At 39.6% G+C, this 24,869-nt stretch overlaps 1 protein-coding gene across 2 annotated transcripts in view; it reads right to left on the minus strand.

Annotated features, from left to right (window-relative positions):
- The window catches only part of RELN (reelin), a 284,024-nt gene that overhangs the window by 119,415 nt on the left and 139,740 nt on the right, over positions 1-24,869 (minus strand). For both annotated transcript variants that reach the window (XM_074538845.1, XM_074538846.1), the window contains exons 9-10: positions 14,420-14,516; positions 11,145-11,385 (exon numbers count right to left, since the gene is read on the minus strand). In XM_074538845.1, coding sequence (XP_074394946.1) covers positions 11,145-11,385; positions 14,420-14,516 — 338 coding nt within the window. The remainder of the gene's footprint in view (positions 1-11,144; positions 11,386-14,419; positions 14,517-24,869) is intronic.

Consider the following 24,869-nt stretch of genomic DNA (forward strand, 5'->3'; position numbering starts at 1 on the left):
TTCCTGTTCTGTACTTGAATGACAACAGCTCTATGTTTATTAACACAGAATAAATATCACATAAAAATATAACACATTGTAAAAACATAAAGACTGTTTCAACTGCTAAAATAAACTAATTGCTGTTAAAGTGTTTTTTTCCCAAAGAAAGGTCAAAGCAATAGAAAGATCCTGAAGTGTTGATAACTTATCACAGAAATTAAATAGATTTTGTCACAAGTCTCCTTTCTCCTTGGTCTGTTAATGCAGCATACACACAGTACACCATACACGCCACTGAAAAGGCAGAATAATTTACACATCAAATATATTATAACTAGCAGAAATTAATGAGACAGTTTTATGTCTTCTCTTTGAAAAACAGCAGTTGTACTATGCAGTTATTTATAATGGACTGAGAAATTGCTTTTGTTTACTGATTTTAACCTTCACACTCATCAGTATTGCTAACATCAGAATTTTAAGAACAATTTCTTTGCTGTGATTCTTGATTTACAGAATTTTCTTCATTTGCTGAAGACAAATCAAGTATCCTTTATCTGTCAATCAATCTGCCACAAAACTCTCATTATCTGCAGGCAGCCAAATAAATACACTAAAAATAAATATTCAGGCTAAAACTTTATTCAAATTTATACATAAACCTTCATCTCAGGAAACAAACAGCTAAATAGATCCTACTGAGGTAGATATTAGAATTACATACAAGCATAGGAATATCTTCTATAAGAGCAACTTATATCTCAGGTGCTAAGTTATATGTAAGTATGCATTTGATAGTGGGTATGTAATTAGTAATCTCTTGACTGATTAAAACCATCTATTAAAATAAACACAAATCAGATACAACCTAATTATCTTTTAATATTTGTACATCCTTCTGCTGTCTAGCAGAATATTTATTGAATGGAATTTTCATTTAGGCTGTCAAGATAAATAAATGGGCAGTTTGGCAAGGGGGGTATAAATAATTATACAGTGGTGTATAATGAACACTTTATGAAAGCTCAAAATCATAATTTATTTAATTAGTTCTATAAAGCTATATTTCTGCGTTTATACAGAAATGCTCCATAGTATCTATGAATATGTATTTTATGCATATTTTATGTGTTAACGAACCACACAACGTATGGCTCAAATCACAATCTGCTCCTGTCAGCTTTGGCTCCTGTGAAACAGCTACACAGAAGAGAAGTTCAGTCTGGGGTTTAACTCCCCTGTTATTCTAAATACCTGTGAAACATGTAATAGAAGCTCATGACCTTAAAAAAGAGTGAGAAAGAGAAATGTGCTCTAAACCCAGGTATGGATTTTACAGAAGTTCTGAGGGAGTGCCACCATTTTCTTGTGTGGTTTTGCCCCAGAGCCAGCATCCAGGACCTGGGACACACCTGCCCATGGGGGAAGCAGATGGGGATGAGCTCCACGAGCTGAGCTGGCCAAGCAAGGGCCAGGGCTCCTCCACTCATGATCTGATTCTCTCCTCTTGCCTGTATAACCATCACCCTCAGGTTTTTTCTTTTATCTTCCCAAGCAGTCACTATCTGTCACTGCTTTTACTGCTCTTTTTTTTTTACCTGATGGGCTGCTGAGGGAAGAAAAACGTCAAAGAGCACTCAGCTAAATTTTCCAGGAGCAAAGGAAGCTCTGCAGGAGATGGTGCTCACCAGCATTGCCCCAGCTACCTTGTCAGTCTTGTTCAGCATCCAGGAGGCTGCTGAATACGTTGGACTATTATGTGGGTTTGCAGAGGGCTTGAACAGATTAAAGACAGAATTGAAACCATCAGACTCATTTTCTCTTGGGTTCAACCCAACATTTGAATTCAAGTCTTTAGGAAAAAAACCCCTTAAGTACAATTTACATATTGTGTCATCTCTTTCCCAAATTAAAGGCTTTACACTTGTGGTGGAAGTCTACATACTTCCACTATTAAGGACTGAATTTCACAAGTGTTTATTTTGTTATTCCCAAAAGGTAAAAAATGTGGAATGTACACATAATGAGTTTTAAAACCATCTGGATTAAGCTCTCCCTAAACTGGAGATCCTCTGGATTATGTAATTACTCTTTTATGAATTCCAGATTAAATTTGTTCTCTGTTTAATTTTAATTTACATTTAAATAATGTATAAAATAAGAGGAAGTTAACTTGCTATGCAAAATTTGTAACTAAAAGGGCCAAATGAAAGCCACTTGTAGGATATTTGCCCTTGTTACCATGGAAGCATCAACTGTAGGTCCAGAACTGAAGCACCATTCGATTTTGTTTAAAGGGGATTAAATGCATGTGGAACATTTAGTGTGTCCTTGTGCAAATTACAACACTGAAATGTTAACTAATTTGTAAGGAAAAGTTAATTTAGAGAATAAGTTCTTTGACAAATCTGATAAACATAATTTAGCAAAGTTTACTCCCAGATCACCTACACAATAGAACATACGACACAGGCACTTGAATGAAGCCTCTTCACAACAGTTGCTGTTGCCCATTGTTTGCAACTGGAATGGGACCATCAGCCTGACATAAGTAAACTGCTGTATTCCTAAATAAACAAGCCCTGCCTGTTGCCAAATGGAAAGAAGCCAGGTTCTGTTCAGGGACTGTGGTGATCCCAAGAGAACAAAACCCAAAAAACCCACAAATATTTTAATTTAGTCTGGCACTACCTTATTCACTGGCTGTAATTGTTAAGCTATTGCTCTGCAAGAATAGGGCAAAATGAAAATTGGCTGGATGTATTCCTGAATCTCAGCATTCTTGGATTTACTTTCAATCTAATCTTCACTCTGAATTTGTTGTGCTTCTGAAGTTTTTCTACTGGATAGTTATGGAATCACTGGTTTTTCCCCATTTTCAAGGCCCTGCATGGCTCATCCTCACCTGCCTCCACCATTTCCCACATGCTTCATCTTCTGGGCCACTTTTCCTTGGCTGTCAATGATTGTCAGCCAAGGACATGTGCTGGCGAGACAACCCACCTTGCAGGTCCTTGCCCATTCTCCCCACTGCTCTTGTCAAATGCCCACATGATTTCCTTCAGACACTTGCTTAATGCTCTCTTCAGCAAGCCTTATCAATGATTGCTCTGAAGAGTGCACTGATGACCAGGACGAGCATTCTCCCCTCCTGCAGCATTTCCTTTTACTCCCACTGATTCCCATCCCCAGCTTATTCCCTGTTTTATAAATGGATGGCAATGTCCTGGCGCACAGGCTCTCTTTTGGGTTTGTGGATGGAGAGGCAGCAATGGTAAATTCCTTGATAAGGAATCTTTGATGCTACATTGGTATCACATGTACAAAAAATACATTTTCACTCTAAAATTGTTGTTGTCTATGAATATTTTCAGTTTATCGCTACAGTTCTTAGCCAAATTGTCTACAAGACCCTGCAAGTTTTACTAATTCATATGAGATTTCTACAACATATTATGAAGACATTAGTTAATGGGAGAGAAACCAATGCATGGCTTTAGATGCTTAGACACTTCTTAGATTTTATGTTCTTTTAGGAAAGCCTCTTGATCATGAGATGCAGAATTGTTTAAATTATGACTGCTCAAAACCATCAGTCAGCAAAAGCAGGAAAGTCAGATTTGGAGAAGCAGGTCCTTTACAACTGAATCTCTTTAAGGTTTCATAAGAAAATAAGGGCCTGAGGTGAATCTGGGATCCTACATCATGTAACATGTCTGAACAATCTCCATATTTCTAAAGACTTGCATGCAAGCACCACATAAGGAGACATCAGCTACCCTCAGTGTGACCTGTTGGCCAGGAGGATCTGGAGATCTCCAGTCCACCCTGAAATGGGAACCAGCACAAGCCTCAACCACATCAGCCTCTGCCACAGCTGCAGCTAAGCACACAGGCCTGAAGATTTTTAGAAACTCAAAAGACAAATATTAGGAATGTAAACAGAAGCACTGAAGTTCATCCTAGCCAGCTTCTGTCCCTGTTGTTCAAGTCAAACTTGTGAATCAATAAATACCTCTTGGCTTTACAGTATGGGATTTCTTTACTTGGAGAGTGAAACAGAGGGCAACTAAATGATACAACTGTGCCATTCGGCAAAGCATCAACAGGAAACACTAGTGTGAAATTCCTCAGTGTAACAGATTTTTGGCTGAGGTCTTGCATATCATCTTCCTGAGGTTCATTCCTGTGCTCCCATGAAAATGTTGTTCACCTCTATGCCTTTAAAGCACTCACAGTCATCTTTACCATCATTTAATTAGCTTTTTATCAGTGACGAACACCGATGCTCTTCTTCATATTATCTCCCCTGGGCCTAATGGCCCTGATGATTCTTTCAGACAGCTGTAGCCTCACAATTTATTTTTTGGCGACATTTCTTGCATTGGAATGAATGTGTTGGGCATTTGGGCAGTGCCAGCTTGCAAAGGGCTGACAGCAGATGGAAAGAAATCTGCCCAGTATGCCTTCACCTCTACACAAGCAGAGGGCCATCAATTTCCCCCATTAAGGAGTTGTCACGCAGCCCACCCAGCTGGAGGAGCATCTCTGATAGCCAGGCTGGCTGGCGTATGCTGTTCAAATACAAAATGCACTTTAAAAAGAAACGAAAATATCGTTTGTCGGCAAATTGAAAATGCGTGGCGTTGACCGCAGCCAATTTTTTAATGACTGCAATATTTTAAGTGATTATTTTTGCCACTTCAGATTGCTCCTTAGAGAGGAGAGGTTTTTTAATTAAAATCTAGGCAATGCAAACAGATGAGATATGAGAAGCAGAGGAACAAGAAGAAAGATGAAGAAAATTAATTGAAGCAACATTGTCAATGGAGCTGTAAATTAGATATTGTGTCTTTCTGGAAATGAGTCATGCAGGTTTTAGAAATTTTAAAATTTTGACATGATAGCAGGTACAAGGCTAGATTAAGTCCTGATAAAATCATACTTTGGATGCAATATGTCAGTCAGCAAAGGTGCAGTTACAGAATTCAGGGACAACTTCAAATTCTAAATTCTATGAATTTGGCTGCTAATGCTCCTGGCCTGAAATTCCTTCTTTAACCAAAGTAAAGAACCAATGTGATTAGAATACATTCCCATGAGAAAACCAGAGCTTTAGTCTTTCCCATGTGCTAAATTTTTACATAATTTAATGTAGGCTACGGAACAAAAACCTTGGCTGCACAAGCAGACCAGGAGCACAGAGGGTTATAGTGCACCTTCCTTTTCCAAAACAATGGGATGAAACTCATCCTGTGATGCAGCAAGAAACATTTCATAAAGTGTGTTTGCACTCATCATTTCCGATTGTAGATTGTTATTCAAAGGCTAATGCTCCAAACACTTTGCCTGTTTATGAGTGATTCATATGATTTGTGTGGTTCTTGGTTTTCTAGGACATTTCATGATGTTTGTACAACATCGATTGCCCCGGCAATGACCGGTTTCCTTAATGACTCATTTAACTGGAATGATCTGAGCTATTCCTCCATGCCCTGGGAACTACTGATGTTTGGAGCACTCTGCCCTGAGCATTATCTGCTCCTCTGAAAGCAATGGTGTGCATTTAGACCACTGTAAAATCAGAGTGAGAAATAATCAAGCAAAGTTGTTTCTACTCTTTGGCATCTAATGAGTCAATTCTTGTTATTTCTATTGACGTGCATCTCACAGTGACCTGTGAAGATCAAATTCTTTCCTTCTAGGAGGCAGGAAGACCCCCTGTGCTTGGACACCAGCTCAGAGCTGATGCTGGCTCCCTGCCATCCCTCTCAACACTTCCAAGCCACGGGGAACTGGCATGGAGAAAGGTGTGGGTTCAGCCTTGCTGCCCAACACAACTCTCAGCTGCCCAAATGACTCACAGCACTACAGCCAACCACCTGCCAGCTCTAATGAACTCCTAGGCATTGTATCTAAGTATTCTTATTTTAGTTACAAGTCTGTTTATTAGGGAATAAAAAAAAGGCAAGAGCAATTCCACCCATGGGCTGGGGCACAAATGCCTCCTCATGGGCACAGCTCAGAATGGCCAAAATCTAAAGGCAGCTGGTAGACAGGTTTTGTGCACCCTGCACTGCTTTCTTCAACTCTCCTCCCCTCTCACACTCCTCGTCCCACCCACAGAGAAGCAGGAATGTCTCTCGGATGAGGTGCAGCAGGAAGTCTGCCCGTCTCTTCCCAGGAAGATGTGGTGGATAAGGGCTCCTGCGAGGCAAAGCAGCTGGCTAGAAGGCTGGGTTTGGCCCACAGAACAAATACTGCCTTGATACATCTTATACAAAAAACAAAGGAATCTTGTCAGAAGAATCTATCTCTTTGTAATTTTGACCAATACAAGGTCATAGCAATTTCAGTCTGACATTTTCACACTGGCATACATGGACTATTATCTCTCCTCCTTTAAACAAATACATTCAAACTGATTCAGAAAATGGATACCTGAACACTTTTTAAAGCAATAATTTAAAAGCAAAAGGAAAAAAATTCTTGTTTATTTTAGCACAAACAAACCCAAAAGATATATATATGGATCAGGATGTTTGTTTAAGAAGAGTATCCAAAGCCATTCCATTAATTAACAGAGTATTCAGACATTTGTAAATCTACTCTGGAATGAGGGAGGATCAAATAGCTAAATCAGCCTTTCTTTTTGCCAAATTCCCAGGGCTGTGTGCATGTCTTCTCTGCTCAGCAGCACACAACAATGCAGGTTCAGGAAGGACTTGCAGGTCAGGGATGTGCACAGCCCTGCTCTCTCAGAGTGTGGTAAAAGGTCACAGTGTTTTACACGTATTTTCAGCGTATTTTCTGAGTGTGAGTGACTTTTCTTATGCAACTTTCCCTTCTGCTACACTGGCATGTATATCTGGGAAATGAAAAGGAACTGAATGGTGATGACCTGTTATTTAAAGGGCCTACTGAATCAGGATACTGGGATTGGAATATTTTCAGGGTTTATTTGTCATGCCCACAGTAGTAAATAACACTGTGGTTACCATTCCCTAGTCCTAAACCCAATCTGCTCAGTGAGGCTGGGACACACCTGCCCCCACTGCCCCATCCCAAGCCAGGCTGCACACACAGAGCTCAGCACCAACAATCAGCCTCAGGTGCAGTCCCCAAACCCTGCAGACCAAACAAACCGAGCTGTCCAGATGAATGGCAACCTCCAGCCCCCAAAGGAAGAGTGGCTGCAAATACTGAGAGTCAGCAATTCAGTAATTTGACTCTTCTCAAAGATGAAGTGTCACTGGCTTAACACACCACGACCAAACACATTGTCCCTCTGGTGTCTGAAATGATCCATACTGCTCTTTCCCGATGTGGAAAAATTCCAGAGACAGGTGGTTTGGTCTCAATGTTATTGTTGTGCAATTAAACACTGCAGAAACAAAAACTCTAAGGCTACTGAGGTGGTCTCCCTTCTCAAAACTAGTTTTAGAGTTTGAAGGACCAATTTTGAACTAGAACAATCAGAGAAAACAAAAGGATTTCCAAATGCTGTACCTCAAAGCTCAGCAACTTCTGGTCAAATATACAATATCTATGAAGTGCCCAATGAAAGCTGAAATTGGTTTTCTGTTACACAGGAGTAGAGCTCCAAGGAGCATTAATGACAGAAGTACAGCATTCTTCCATTCATTTCAGCAATCTCAACCACCAGAGCATCATCCTGACCATGCTCAGTTGTGAGGGCATGCCCATGCTCAGAGCTGTCACTGGAAATCTTGAAGCCCAGTCAGGAATTTATCCTGTTCAACACCCTTCCACACAGCCCGACACAGATAAACACGTTCAGTGGATCCAATTAATCTCCTAAGGGTTGCTTGGCCTTGCTAACAGCCTCTCTCTTGCCTTTTGCTGTCTTCTTTGGAAGCAAGACACACAAGCTCAATGGATTATCTCTCAGCTTGCATCCTGTCTCAGTAGCCAGGTCCAGCTGTGTCTGCAACCAGCCATGTGCTTTCAAAGGAGCAGCAACTGCTCCTGAGGGCAGCAGGAAATGCAAGGAAATCCCTGGGCCAAGCTCAGGCAGACTGGGAGAGGAGGAGAAACTGCTTCCCAAGCTGGGCACAGGAAAGTTCCCACAGTGTTTGTTGAGAACACAGCATCCAAACCCACCAGACTGGAGTGAGTGAACACATTGCTGCAAATTTCTCAGCAATACTCTCACTGTCCACTCCAATGGTGTTATCTTCAAGGGATGTACCCTCAAAGATGAGCCAGGGACTCAGCAGGCAGCAAGGACGACACCACTCCTCTGTGAGGAGAGCATCTGCCTGTGGATGCACACTCTGCTGTGTCATTTGCTGTCAAGGACAGAGAGGGTCTAATGGCCTAATCTTACATGTTAGATCCTCAAGAAATATTTTTGAGGCTAGTTTTTCTAAAATATAAATTGAGAGAGGATGGAAGGATATGAATTGAAACTTGTATGGCACAAACAGGCTTGGGTATCAGAGAAAAGGTCTTGTGAGACTGGAATGAAGCTCAGCATTGTGACAGTGAGTATGGGAACTTCAGGCACATAGGTGAGAGTTAGAAAAGGTAGCAGGAGGCAGCAATGAAACTGCATAGAATCACAGAATATCCTGAGTTGTATGGTGCTTACTGAGATTATCACAGTCCAACTCTTGGCCTGCCCAGGACATCCCAAGGATTTCACCACATGCCTGAGAGTATTGTTCCAGCACTTGAGCTGTGTCAGGCTGGGGCTGTGACCCCTGCCCTGGGGAGCCTGTTCAGAGCCCAAACACCCTCTGGGGAAGAACCTTTTCCTCACAGCCAGCCTACATCTCCCCTGACACTGCTTCTTGTCATTCCCTCAGACCTTATCCCTGGCCACCACAGAGGAGATTGGTGCCTGCCCCTCTGCTTCCCTCGTGGGAAGCTGCAGACAGCTATGAGACCACACTTTGCTGATCCCTCAGTAAAAATGTATAGAAAAAAATTAAATTGCTGTACAGACTTTGTGAACAAGGATCAGGACTATTTAGCAAGTTCCTGTTGTCTGGGAAGCAAAAAGACTTGTAGAAAAAAGGGAACTAGAATTATCTGTGACGGAAGCTACCCTTGTAACACTGTTAGAGTTTCTCAAATATTATTCTGTGTGCCAGTGACTTTGGCAATGATAGAGAAATCTCCTAAAGCCTTCCTCTATGCCATATTCAATGTCATTTGCACACTCTACAAGGATTTTTACCTTTCTACTTATATAAAATATTATGTTTGTGATGAACTGAGATTAGAGGTGTTTTAAAGAAAACAATAAAAGATTTTGTAAAACATATATAATATTCCAAATATGAAAAGTAAAAAAAAGTCAAAAAATTTGTTCTGGTGTTAGAATGCTACGACAGGTTTTATGCTGATCTGATGTAAATCTTGACCCAATTTATAGTCTTACATTTGACATAACATGAAATTCACATTGCAAAATCTGTTCAAATTATATTTGGCAAGATTGTTCCTGAAAATCTGAGGAAGACTGCAGCAAGAGCTAAAAATGAAAATTGTGAAGGAGTGCTCTGGTGACAATACAGACACACTGCAGGGTCCCATGAAGAATTAAAGGCCTGCCTCACACATAGCCTTAAGCCAGGGTGCCTACACACACATAGCCTCAGCCTGGTGTAAGTGGCTACACAGAGTCAGAGGTCAGCTGGAAACAGGCATTGGCACATTTCACTTGTACCTGAAAGGGAAGATGAGTTTGGAGGAATGTCAGGTTGGTGAAACCTCACTCATGTCACATAAAAGGCTTGACCTTGATGGGATTTCTGTCTAGAAACTCTCAGTGATCTCCAGGTTTAGGTCCTTTGTCTTTTGTAAATGCTTAGCTGTGTATTGGCACAAACTAGCTGGGTTTAACTAAACAAACCCCAAAATAACCTCCACAACCAACAACAAAAAAATCATATAAACAGTAACAAAAAAAAAAGAGAGTTATTTGTTGAAATTTAGATGTTGTTCATACATGTTTCAGAAAGAGCAAGCAGTGTTTAGCTTGGACAGCTGAGAAAAGTAACAGTGCTGGTGGTACATTAACCCTTGCTTTTCTTTCACACCTTCACATCTGTGGGCTGGATTTCAAAATCCAGAGATAAGACTGGCAAAACAACAAGTGTTAACCAATCACATAATATTCATTAAATACTATGCGATTGGATGGTTTTGATTCTAAAACCTTGTGTAAAAACTTTGCCAATGTAGTTTTAATGACCCTGCTGAAGTAAAAAAAAGAGTTAATAAGATGGCACTATGATTAGTCGATTAGTGGGAATATTTATGTCTTAAACTGTTAATTTGAAGCCATTTGTATCAGGTTCTGTGGGAAAAGGACGAGGCCAAAACCAAACTTTTACTGCCCTCAGTATTCAACATCTGTTTCCTGTGCAATTGCCAAAACCATTAACAGCATCATAAATGAACCCTGACATCAAAACTGCTTTTGTGAATGAAAATAGGATGAAACCAGAAAGCCATCAGCTGTTGAACTTCTGTCTGCTTTGAAACATAGACAGCAAGGACCCAAGTGTTACACAAATATTGAACAAATCTGCATGTGAAGGTACTCTGTGCACAGGGATCCTGTTGGGCTCCTTAGAGTTTTTCTCAAGGTAGAATGGATCTTGGATCTTGGTCTTGCTGTATCTCACATAGCAAAACAGGATCATACTAAAAAAGAGAATCTTAAGGAGCAGCCACCACCTGAATTTGTGCTGCAATGGAGATGGGATATTCACAGACAGAAAATGTGGGAAACCTTACATTTTTTGGGATGATTTGTGAAGTGAGTAGTTGTAGCTGAAAAAGACCAAGTTAAAAAGCAGGTATTTAAAATATCTAACAGAAAAAATTCAATTTGTTTCAAAAATACTACACAGTTTTGCTGAAAGGAAGCTGTTTTCCATTTTCTGTTTCATGATCTTTGACATGACAGTATAAATGCCATTTGGTTTTGATCATGGCAGAAAAGTTGCATTGTTTTGGAGGGCCCCAGTGGGATAGAGAAAGGGTAAAAACAAAGCTAAAAGGAGCCCAATGCTAGAAGCAGATGGAGTTGCCTGAACACTCTTATGATCACAGTTTGGTCAGGTGTTACTGTCTTCTACTTACAAGAGTAATAATAACATTAAGCCACAGAAAATCAGACTAACCTTAACTGTGGCCCCAGGAAAGAAAAGCCAGTTGCCAGTATCCACAGGATCCAGATTATCTTCTAACACAACTTTTCTGTGAGCAGCATTTATGATCAGGACGTTGTCCAATGCCCAACAGGCTTCATACACATCACCAGCAAGAACATAATCCTGTTTCCACTGAAAATGGACATTCTCCCCTTTAGCATCTTCAGGAAGGTACAAGATGTGGATGATTGTGCTGATGTTGGAAGGGGCACTGAAAAACAAGGACAGGGAATTAGACCAATTTTAAGCCATAGTCAGGAACACTTTTCCCTCAATTAACACATTTTCTAGGTGTGACATGCTTGTGCTAACATCCCTGGTATGCTGATAAAGCTTCTGTGGAGATCAGAAAAAACCTGTCCTGAGGCGGAGTCCCACTGTGCCAGGCAGGGCACATCCAGCCCAAACAGGCAGCCTGGCTTCAGAGAGGCAATAAACCACAGATCAGTGCAGGTGTTGGGATAGCAGGAGGATAGGATAGAGCAGGACCATGTCCATGCTCAGTCCTGGTCACAGAGGGTGACTGGGAATTGTCAGGTATTTTCCAGGTATGGCCAAAATAAAATTTTAGGGAAGCTCGTTAGAAAAACTGGTCTCACAAAATTTAATTTTTTGCTTCATCAAAAGAATCCGCTGACTTCTGATGTCTCAGTCTCTTAAGATTTGCATGGAGCAGAATGGCTGGAGAGAAAAGCTAGGAATTTTCTCTGGCAAACATGTCCTTCCAATCCCACACCCCTGCTGTCAGGATAATTCTGCGAATGGGAAGGGCCAGGTTGTCTTTCCATGTTCTGCTTCAAGAACAATACAGAAGAAACAATCCATTTGTCCTCTGTCTTGTTGCTGAAAATACTGAATGAGGGGTGGAGAGTCAGACCTGGAGCATTGCTAATAGGCAGTGATTAAGGCCTTGAGCTCTTCAGAGAGCAGTGAAAGGACTGAGGTTCACCCAGGAGAAGTTGGGGGTGATGGGAGGCTGGGGGAGGTGACCTCAACTGGCCACAGGGATATTCCAGACCATGTGACACCATGCTCAGTGTATAAAGTGGGGAAAGAAGGAGGAAGGGAGATATTTGGAGTGATGGTGTTTGTCCCCCAGGTCACCACCACACGTGATGGGGCCCTGCTCTCCTGGAGATGGCTGAACTCCTGCCTGCCTATGGGAAGCAGTGAACTGATTCCTTGCTTTGCTTTGCTTGTCTGCACAACTTTTGCTTTCCCTATTAAAGTGTCTCTATCTCAACCCATGAATTCTGTTTTTAGCACTCCAGTTCTCTTCCCAGTCCTGCTGGTGGGAGAGTGAGAGAGAGGCTGAGTGGGGCTTGGCTGCTGGGTGGGGTTAAACCTCAAAAAACACCCAGCATATGAATCAGCTGCATTGAAACCTCAGGCTGCCAGGAGTTACAAAAATGAGGTTTGCAAGATGTCAGCTAGTCAATGTTCTATTTGCCTTGGTAGTGATGCTTTTAAGGGTGAATAGTTTGTCAGAGACAATCCAGAGCTTTCAGGGAAAAAGGGCACCAATAGCTTCCTCTTGTAGCAGAAAATAAAGGAACTCCTCTTTTGAAAGCAAAGCAAAATGCTGAAATGCAACTGCATTTGTCCCATATTCACACCCAGACTGTGCCCTCACAGATCTCCCTGCCCTTGCTGAACATTGTGTCTGTCACCCTGCAGTGCAGCAGCGCTCTTAGGCCCTGTCCTTGCTCCCAGAGCCCACACACAGCACTGCCCTCCCCAGGGATCTCTGCCCTCCCTCCCCGGAGCCCAGAGCTGACATCCCACCCACAAAATACAACACCTCCCCTTCATTCTCGTGTCCCGTCTCCTCCCAGTTCTCCCAGTGTTCCCTGGAGCTGCATGTGAAATCTGCTGAGGCACATTCAAATAACACTGCAATTCACAGGGAGCACAGGAGCAACGAGCATCCTTCCATAATTCATCCTCTCCCCTTCGCACGACATTGCTCTATTGACCTATTTTCTACTGCTGGCTCCGGGAACAAAGTTGAGGAAAGAGAGGTCAAACTGCATGCACATTAACTTCAGAAAAAAATTTGGTCTCAAGGGTTTCTGTTTGCATCCTCACAACTCTCAAGTTTGCCGGCTTGCAGAGCTATGAGAGCAACTGAGCTGATGTTATGGACTAGGTGTGTAATTTTGCATCAATGTGAGAAAAATGGAATGCGTTGTGTGGTTACTCTGAGGCAACTCCAGTGCCTGCAGTGAATGGCTCTCGCTTTATATTTTTCTGAGATAAGAATTAGCACCACTTGTTTTACTAAAATTTATGGGTTTTTTTCAATTAAATTGTAGTTCCACTCCCACAAGGAGTTGGAGGATGAGATAGTGAAATACACAACCTTCCAGCTAGAGTTTTGCTTCTTCATCAGAAATTAAGGACCCTTTTGCTCTGCAATTTGCCTCAAAGGACTGAAAACAGGCTCAAGCAAGCCACTTCTAGCTCAAGCAAGACACATTTGATGTCTTTGGCCAGTCAGAAGCTGTGAGGTAAAACAGCAGTGACACTGAAGGGATGCAGGAAGGCACACTGAGATGCTATGAGTACATTATATATAAATAACAGCTTTTTCTTCCCCAGTTGCATAATTAAGTTTTTATGCTGTTGCACAAAATGCCTTTCCTACTATTACTTAATAAAATATGCTGTCTTAGAAAAATCCATCTTTGACACTGGCTCTCTTTAAAGGTGTGGATGTTGTGATAAAAAGATTTAAATTTTCCATTCATAATCCTTTGCATTTTCATATATGCCAGTTGGTTTAAAAGCAAGGCACTATTTGTCATAATCTTGTTATCACAAGAGTGTTAAGAGCCAAATGTTCATATCAAACTATAAAATGTTTTTATTGAACATTTTAATCTACCAAAGTAGAAACTTGAAATATTATAAAATATGCCCCTTGCTGATATTAAAAATGGTGCTAAAATGCAAAAAGTCATCAAAGTTTTGTTTTTTCAGGCACTTGATCCTGCTTGTTATTGGAGTTGGATTTTAAGTGTGAAGTGATTCTCTTCCTCACTTCCCACATAGCCAATGGATGAATTTGTGATTTACCAAACCTGGTGGCAGTTCTACAATTAGCCAGGAATTTCTCCCCTCATCTTTTGTATGAACAAGGAGAACTGAAAAGTTAACAAATAAAACAAGTTTTGAAAGAGCCAGGTTTAAACACCACCTGCTCAGCTGGAAAACATGAAAATTATTAAAGAGCTGTAACAAACCTAATTTTCTCCAGCTGAGTCCAATCTGCAGAGCTGTTCTTGCTGTAGGACACCGTGATGCTGGGATCTGAGTAACTGAAGCGACACGAGCCCGATCCTGGGGAAGCAATGAAATGAGGAGTGTTACCACACAATGAAGCAGAAATGATTCTCCAATAACCACAGTTGCTGACTGTGCCTTTGTCACCTTATCACTTCTGCCCATTTTAAAGTGCTTTGATTGATGATGAAATTTCCTGTGATCTGTTGCTGAAAGTAAACACAAAATAATGCATGCTTTATGAGTCAGAAATAAAGTAGAAATGATAAATCACAGCAGTGCCATGTAATCTCTGCAAATTTCCCAGGGGAAGCCAAGTAAATTACTTAACACCCCCAACTGCAGGAAAAACCCACCAGCTAATGTTTAAACAAAACCTTCTTAATCGAGAATAATCCACATAGCAGAATTCACAGGGAAAATAGTTAAAGACTGTTTTTCATATTACTGTATAAATAGAGTCTAGAAATAAAAATACAGTGAGAGGAAAATATATACAGAATTACTTGAGCCCAGAGCAAATGTGATTTAGGAATTTAAAAGAACAAAGATATTACAAAATTAGTTATTTTAAGGTTGCCTGAAGGAAATTAAATTAAGAAATCATCCAATATACTCCCTAGATCCTTTAATTAATAACAAACACTTGATGCTGATCTGGGAATCTCAGAACCCTTACAAAAATGAACTAATTAAGCCTTATGGCACCCCTGCAAGGTAGGGTAATATATTTACTTTTGATTTATAAAAGGGTGCCTTCTGGGTGTTGTCACAAAAGATGAGCTTAACAATTAATACATGGGGCAGTCAAAATAAGATGAAAACAAGATTGAGAAATTCATCCCAGAAAACAAGATAAACAACCTGGGCTGTAATTAAACACACTAAAAATGCTATTTTTCCTCAGACACCAGATAATTCATCCATCTCAGAAAATGTGATGCTCAGTGAAACAGACACATCCTAGCCTTTGCTCCAAAGACACAATGTCATAAGCAGGTGAGATTGAAAGCAGCAGACATCATGTACTTGCCATGTTTAAGAGAAGCAGTTCTCAATTAAACAGCACCTCTGATGGCATCAGGATACTACTGAGTGAGTACCACAGCTTTGCTCACACTACAAATGCGTATTATATGTGCCACAAGTAGTATGTTATGCTAATGTGTGTCTCAGATTCATTCAATCACACTGAAAGTTGTGTAAATACATATTTTAATAAATGTATAAATGTATATACACGCTGCTGACAATAAAATAGTATCATTTTCCAACCCAGGGTGCTTATTTTTGTAAAAGAAATAAATGGCCTGATTAAAAAGGTGTTAACCACTTGTACAAGAGAACAACTTACACATTTTAATGGGAACATATGTCATTAAGCACAAAGCTTGCAGCCCCAACTCCCCTGAGGCAGTTCACATTCACAGCTGTCAGCCCTACAGAACTGCTTTTCAACTCTGAGACACACATCACAAACCTCTACATGGGAAAAACTGTTCCAAAACATGGGGCAAAGTCCTGTGTCTAAAATTTTCTCTGATACATCAACTAGATTCCTGGGAATTATCCAAGTTGTTTTCCTGTGTCTTTCACTAATGCTAAATTGCAAATAGAGTAACAGATACTTCCGAGCCACTACAGCTGCATGTGGCGTGTTCAGCTGGTCTGACACGTATTCTTGCTGTAAAGAGGCACAGAATAATTAATATTGCAAAGGCAGCAGGACTTTGAATTACCAGCCATGTATCCAAAATGACTACAAAGCAACTGTCTGGTTATATTTTACTGACAAGGCATTTTATTTCTATCATATTAAAACCAAATGATGTCAGGAAAAGCCTTTGCGTTTCATATTTGCCCATCTGCTGGGATGGTCTACTTTACTGAGCAACATCTGCTGCCACTTCCTACTTCTGTGGAATTTAGGAGTTCCAACCCTTAATCACATTTGTTCATTTTATTTTAGAGGAATCCAGTTCAAAAATCAGGGAACTACAGCCAGTTTGATGTCTTTGGCCAGTCGGAGGCTGTGAGGTAAAACAGCAACATACTGAGTTTTATGTCAGCAGAAATTAAAATAACATAAACAGTAAAGATAACCAGCAATATAGACTTTATAACATGTGCCATTCCAGTTTGTGTTGCAATCAACTTTTGGTACAGTGCTCTTAACAAAGTGAAGGTGAAATGTGCTGCTTAAAAATGAGAAAGAGCCAGATTTGCTGCACAATCACCATGAAAAATGTTGTCTGCTAGATCTGAACATCCTCAACTATGTAATGAGGACCAAAGCTGTTGCTTAAAAGAAATGGGGCCACTCAGAAATGGCTTTTCAAGGTATTTCACTTTTGATACTGGAAAAAAAGTAGTGGATACAATAAAAAAAGGAGACAAATGCTGGGTTTTATTATTATTTTAACCATCAGGGTGGATTGTATTAAGATTAAAGATAGTTTGGGAAAGTCCTCAAGCAGCAATTACTGGCTGTGATGACAAATGTGTTTTTATCCGTGTTTAAAGCCTCCTTTTGTATGTTCTTGACTCAGAATAATAAGATTATTGTTCATGCACCTATCTAATTCTGCAAAACTCAAACTGACAAAAAAAATTAAGAAGTATTGATCTGGTACTTGAATCTTTTACAAAACTGATACACATCCTAGTTTACTTTAGGAATTTCTCCCCAAGAAAAGGGGGGAGGGTGAACATGCAATTGCACTACTGGACAGGGTTTACTGAGATGTTCTTGCAAGTCACTGCCTTTCAAATAATTTTCAATACTACTTTCAATATTACTATTACTTTGTACTATGGCTGTTAGTCCCTATCACTGTTATTTCAGTAATTCTGAACTAGGATTATTTAAAATAGAAATCTGCTTTTTGGATGCTTGCCTCTACCTCGACCAGCAAAGCTGTATTTTGACTTTCTGAACAAAAATATGATCAGGACTCAAGTAATAACATCACAGGAATTGGGGCCAATTCAGCTCGGGAGGGAGGTGTCCTTCCCACAGCTCCCGGAGATGGCAATAAACAGTTTGTCAGCTCTGAGCACAGAAGCAGGAGCAGAATATCATGCCATAAATATTCACACCTTCCTGTCCTCTGAAGGAAAAGTTGTACATAAAACCTTTTGAATGAGATTAGGTTTGGTTTGCTTTCAATCAGGAAAGCCCAGAATTTGAATTAGCCCTGAAAATGAGTAGCAAAACCTGCACAATGATTACTGTAAACAAGTCTCTGTTAGTAAGCTACTGCATTAGAGAAAAAAATGCTGTTTATTCCTTAAGATGAGTATGTCACAGCAAGATTGATGCCTTGGTGAGGTTATTGCTAGATAAATATGGCTAAGAGTTAGGATTATACTTTTAATATTAAGGGCTTGCATGTGTAATTACCTATTGGGAGTGGGGGGCACCCCAAACAATCCTCCAATCAATAGTAAAATTTTTTCTTCACATATATACACGGCAAGATTGTCCTTGTGTTTCAGGAACAAAGTATTTTCTTCCTTTGGAGTTTTTTTACTCCTTTTGATAGACTTTAATCTGATATTCACAGACTTCCAAAACTTTCAGAGAAAAGCTAGAGTAGAGACAACCTTCATGGATTTAATTTTAAATGATACATTTGAAGCTCAAACAGCAATTTTGTCTGTTATCAAAAACTATGAGCAGCTTCTATTATAAAACCCAGCCATTTCCATATACTGAATATTCTGAAACACTAATTTATTTGCCAGGTGCTTCACATGTTTGGATTTTTTTCCTAAACCAAATTTCAATAAAGCAAAATTTTCTTATAGTTGAGTCCAGGCACTGATGCTAATAGAAGAGGGTTTTGACTGGCAGACTTTGGGATTGCTAAACACATCCTGACAACTGCTTTGTTAATTCTGCTTAGCTAAATAGGAAAGAATAGAAAAGTGAAACAAAGGTATGTTTCTCAATTTTTTTGCTTCTTGTTTCACAGGACAGGTAACCCATAGCCAGGACCTGACAAGCACTGACCAGTCTCAGCCTATCCAACAGAAACAGTCATGGGATTTTTGTATTTTTTAATTATAGGTCTTCTTAAGGTGATTTTGGCCATCTAAAATACTGGTGAATATTTTAGCTACCTTATTTTTTAAGTGCCATGAAGGTAGCAGTTCTGAGAGCATAGTATTTCAGGAGAGGTGTTATGAAGGCACCACATATCAGCTGTTTGTATCCAGATATTCAGTTATTTGTATCCAGGCTGACAATGGCAGGCAAAATTAATTCTCACTGCGGCTTTGCCTCCAACTGTGTCAGATTTAGAAACCCAACTCATACAGCTGTTGGTCTCTAGGATTTCTTAACAACATTGATCAGAGCTGGTGTTTTGCTGAGATAAAACTGGGTGCCATCTGCAAGGGAAGCAATATTTTGCTCCTTATAGAGTGTGATGTCCTCTGCCTCTTGACAACTCCTTGATAGCTCCTGTGAGTGCTTCTGTGGATAAGCAGATGAGATATCTAATGCTGCCTTTAAGGAGAATCAGTCTAATGGGGACTGCACAGGAAAGATTCATAAAAAATTGTGCCAAAGGGTTCAAATTCAGAAGGGTTCAACAGCATTCAGACACTTGAATGCAATCTGAAAAAAAAAAGGGCACTGGGAAGAATTCCTTCTATCTAATGCTACAAGATTACATTTATTAATTTTGTTAATGGGATGAATAATGATTAGTGTTTGCTAAGGATTATAACTTTGTGATATCACTTGAATTAAGCCAAACTGGATAATATAAATGACTAGTGGTCAAATCTGGCTGGCTTGCTAATAATTTTTTCCAAAGTAATGAACCATACAGTTAGGTATAATGAATGGTCCATGGGTTCTGATAATTTTAGGTGTGTGTTTTTGATCAAGAAGAAGATGGTTTATACCATTTTAAAATACAGAATATTTAGTGCTGGATATACAAGATGCACTGATACAAAAATATGCAATGCACTGTTCATTCCATTCTGTTTCTGAAAATTTTCTCAAGAGAAGGTCACAAGAGCACTTTTCCTTTTCTTTGAAGTCACAACTTTGAATTTAGTTATGAACATGATTTTTAACGATGACATTTTAGATCTTTAGACTTTTTAAACAGCTTTTCCTTATTTGTAGAGTGAACACAGAATACAAAGAGGTATTTTGAGTGTAAAAAATATTCAAATTAAAAACTGTAAGAACTGCATTGTATTTTGTAATCATTGTCTATCTGTTCATGGAAACAAATAATTTTATTGCTGGCTGCTTTTCTTTCCCCTGTGGGAAAAGGATTTTGACTGTCTGTACTCTTGTATGTGTTCTGATAAACAATCTGAAACAAATATCTGGCACTAGGAAACAAATGCCAATGGTGCTTGCCTTTCATAAAAATCACATCTACTTTAGCATTAGTGAGAATTATGAATTTTGTAATATAAAGTCTCAGCTATTTATTTTCTGCAGGTTTCTGAGAGCAGCTAATTTTTGTTCCACTAGCAGATTTAGGCTGTTGTTCAATTTCAGAAATGCTGGGTAGTTTTTTACATCTAAATAAAACTAAAGGATTGACGAGCAGGCTAAAAGCCACCACTGTAAAATTGTAAAAGATTAGGAGAAGAATAATTAGTAAATACACTTGATAAAATCAATCAGAATAACTTCCTAAATGAAGTCCTAAAAGGTAATCTGAGGCTAAACCCGAGGAGGATGGGGCTCTGAGCAGGCAGTCCTTGCCCAGGTGTGATCCTGGTGGGAGCATGGAGCAGGTGATCACCCACGGGTCCCTTCCCATCCACCTCCTGCCAGGATTCCCAATAACAGCAAATGTGCTTTTCATGAATTAATGCAGCTAATTTCCTGTAGATGAGAAGTCTGAGGAAATACTTATCTGGTTCAACTTCCTCCTAGTCTATTTATATTCAGAGATCTGATGTGCTTCCTGCACTCACACAAATTTGTTCTCTTTTAATGAACAAGCTCAGATCACAATCCATATTGCTTTTTGTGCTGAGAATATTAAGGAGAGAAAAATAAGCCAAACAGAAAGCTGTATTTCCCTCATGCCAGTGTCCAATTTATTCTGATGTAAAGCTATTTATAGTGTCTCTTTCTGAGATACAGCCAGCAGGTATGTGCTTGGGTAATAAGCCTGTTGCCAAAGAAATAATTACACGATGCTAAATTTAATCATGCTTTTAAGTGCACCAACATCATACAATAAAACACCTTGCTGAAGGCAAAGTGAGCAAAGTGAGCAAACTTGCTCAGACCTGGCTGAAATGGACACCCAGAAACTGTAGCTACTGAAACAACAGCATCATTAATGCTCCCAAAACGCAGTTGCTCTTGGATGTCTGACAAAATAGCAACCCCTGTGTTCAGGGAGCATTTTCTACTGGGGCACCCACATTCTAGATTCAGCATTATTGCCATTAAAGAGTTAATGTCACATTATGTGGGGGTCCCTTAAGAGAGGGTGACCTCTCAATGAAGCTGGGCAAAATATAAATGATAACATGTGAAAGTAGCTCAGTAGTACACTTACACATATCACTAAATAGAAAGAGATGCTTTGTATAACTGTGTTTAGCAGCCAGCTATGAAGGTCAATAAGCAAGCAAATGAGCACCCTAAGGTGTTGGTAAAGGTATTAAAATACTGCAGGAAAATACATGAAGTTTTATTTAGATCCCTACAGCCAGTCCAGTCTAGAGGCAGTGGAAAACACACATTGGTCCCAAGAACCAATGTAAAAGGAGCTGTCTTAAATATACAGATATGAAAGTCCTTTCCTTGGTTGCTTTAGGGAAATTCTCTGGCACCAAGAAAATCTGTGAAATAATTTTTTTCAAGACAGCTCTGCACTGAGGTGTCTCTCTTTTCTGAAAACTGGTAAAACAGATTGCCTGCCTTTAAATGCCTGCCTTTAAATGCCTGCCTTTACCTATGCAGGTGGAAAATAATTAGCTTGATAAAAACTGCTTTTCACAATTCCTGGTGGGCTTTTCTATTTTTGTCTGCTTTTATTTTTCAGTCCCTCACCCACTGGAGGAACAGCCAGGACTGTTTTGCTGAGCTGGGGTCCCCCCCCACCCTGGGAACTACAGATGCTTTGTTGTTTAATTAAAAAATGGACCTTTTTAATCATACAAAAGTGTTATCTGTGTACAATAATATAAGCAGGATTAAGATGAGTCTGTCTGTAATCCAGCATTTATTATTTGCAGTGACCAATTCCATAATGGCCCACGTTTGGCTGCAAGATGGTGGCACAGCCACCTGCCCTGGATCTGAATCCTGATGCTCTTCATCTTTCCTGCTTTTCTCCAGGTAGTAAATCTTTAACGCTCACATTTTAATTCCCAACAGTGGCTGAGAAACCCTGGTATAGAAGTAATAAAGACAATATTTCATTGTAACCTTCGGCTAGCCAAAACAACACAAATCATTTTGCCCCAAGGCCATTAAAATGTCTTTCAAATACAGCATCAACTTTAAACCCTGGTTTCAATCTAGACATTACCTAGGCAGCCCCTCTTGTAAAACTCAGTGAAATAAATAAACACCACCGAACATTTCCACCTGCTATGTGAGGAGTACTTGATGATATTACTTACCTGTCTTTTCTTTCACATCACATGTAATGTATAACCTATGCATTCAGTACAAACAACTTTTCCACCAGAAAAGGGAAATTAGTAGGTTTCATGTCAGACATTAGCAAATGGCAATTTGGGTAGCCAAGCAAAAAAAAAAACAAAAAAAAAAAACAAAAAAAAACCCCAAAAAAATAACCACATTGTTTTATTGGGAGAGAATGGGAAATGAAGCAAAGCAAGTGGAAGAAATGCAGAATGGTGAATGACACCAATTTCAGTATTGAGTTATGCTGTATTAAATTCTCAGGCTTTTCCAAAATGTATAGGAAAGAAATTAGGACAAAACAACCTGGGGGGTTCAAGTATTTTTAATGCTGTGCTCTTGTTGCTCAGAAGGGACAGAATCTAACTCCAGTAACAATGGATCTGTGGCCAGCAGAACTGCCCCTCCCTGCTGGTACCACTGTGAACACAGCTGTGGATGTGCCACCTCTGCACAGGAAACCTGGAAGGCACTGGAGAAAGGAATTTGTGTGACTGAGGGAAATCCTCCATGCAGGTGACGGATGCAAGGGAGGTGGCTTAATATACCTGAAACATTTTGAACCACAGCTTTCTCTGTGAGGTTTTTTGGTGTTCAGCTAACAAGAGTGATGGTTTTACACAATCAAGTGCTCCTCCATGCTAAATTCAGAAGGGATTTATTTTTCACTGTGGTATTTCTCTAGAGATGTGTGAGTGAATTTTCCTAGCAAATCTGAAGAAAATCTCTATCCAGTTATGCTGAGGCTGTCCCACAAAATGCTATTATGGCATTTGTCAGTCATCCAATAGCTTCTGCTAATTATAAAACTGACTAAACAGAAATGGAAATTAAGAGAAAATGATCAGCAGTGGTTCCTTTCAGCCAAAGCTGAGACCTACATAGCAAAACATGTTTGGAAATGTTCTATTGAGGGGTCTGAATTCAAGCAGAGGATAAACAGCATAAAAACACTACTGTCAATATAGCAGCTGCCACCAGATCTGAATTAAAACATGATAAGAACATAAATGATAAATGTCTCCAGGCTGTCACATGAGGCCAAATGTAATCATCATTGTCCTCATGACTGAGCCAAAGTGGAATTGGGGTATTTCTGGTGGGAAGCAGAAGGAATCATCACCCCATGCACATCTGTGCAGAGTCCTCCAGATGCTGCTCTAGGGGACAGCCCTAGCAGTGAGAAACTGCTGTTTGCTCCACAGAAAGACATGGAGCTCAGTGAATCAGCTGCACTATTTATTTTTGCATGATTATTTTTTGCTCATCATGATCTATTTGCTGAGGTTAATAGAGAAGTAAATGTGAGTTCTGAAGCACAGAATCCTATCAGGTAAGGACTAATCCAAAGGGCATATTCAACAATTCTAATGATGATGCTGGTGATATAATAATAATAACAGTAATAATGATAATCTGTAGATTGAGCACACATCAAGGTAAAATAGTGTTTCCATTATCTACATAATAAAATAAATTGTATAGTTTAATTCTGCAAGACTACACAGGTAACAAAGGCAAATTGCTGCTACAAATGATAAGTGGAATAAATAAGCCTGAAAAAATTGCATTTCACATTGTAAAGGTGATGAACACTATCCATGCTTTGTCTTCAACAACCATCACCAAGACCATTAGGCCATGGATTTTTCTGAGTAAAACAGCTTTCACATAGATCCTCGTGACCTTGGTAATTCAGGGAGAGAAATAAAGTCTGCTGCTAATGATTCACTAACCTGATGTCTTAGGGTGAAGCAGCACATGACAGGGAAATCCTTTAGGAATCATTATGTCAAAGATCTGCATCCAAATCAGTGACCCTTACTCATAAACTAATTAAAAGCAATCAATAGCAGATTTTAAATAGTTTTCTGAATTACAGTCACAGAGGACTGAAATCAGCAGCATTAAAAACAGACTGTAAATAAACTAAGCCACATAGAAATGTGCATTTCACATCCACCTCACCACTTAAAAAACATGACAGTATAAATGTAAAGGCACCACAGGTAATACAATTACTCTGCAGTTAAGTACAACTGATGGTCTGATGGGTTTTAAAAGCTCAAGAAATTTGAAGTGAAGACAGGGGTGATTACTCAACCAGAAAATAAAGTTGCAAGAGTAGAAAGTGTGTTGAACAAGATTGGGGAAATTATTACTTCTGTTACTGGTTTAAGTGATTATACTGCAAGATTGCCAATGAAATATTTATGTATGTAAAAGCAGAGAGTTTGGCATTTTATTTCCTTTGGAGGAAGATAAAAAATGGGGAAAAAGGGGGTACTATAGAATGAAAATCACCCCTAGCAACATCTTTGCACCCTGAATTACCAAAAAGTCCTGAATAGTTGAATACCAATAGTCATATTTCTAAATAATATGTTAAACATATTAAAACCAATAGACATATACATTTACTCTTACTATAGGGTTCCATTAGAAAGCTATTAAGGGACATTGATAAATATCTGGCAGGTATTGTTGGTGATTGGAATAGATTAATTTAATACATGTGGAACCCTCTATGGAATACTTGTCAAATGCTTAATCAACAGTTAACTTGGTCAAATAATTTGGAACAATGGAAGGTGCAATAGATGTCAGAGAAGTGACTGGATGATGTTAAAGCTAACAACAATCTATAACTCTTGGTCAGCCCTGAAATAGTTGGGTGGCTGCTCATTGTCAGTCCCTTCCAACTGAAATGGTTCTGTTCTATCCCACAAGCACAGGGAAAAAGGGCCATTCTTAATCTT

This window comes from Zonotrichia albicollis, chromosome 4 (assembly GCF_047830755.1).
Source record: "Zonotrichia albicollis isolate bZonAlb1 chromosome 4, bZonAlb1.hap1, whole genome shotgun sequence".
Classification (NCBI taxonomy): Eukaryota; Metazoa; Chordata; class Aves; order Passeriformes; family Passerellidae; genus Zonotrichia; species Zonotrichia albicollis.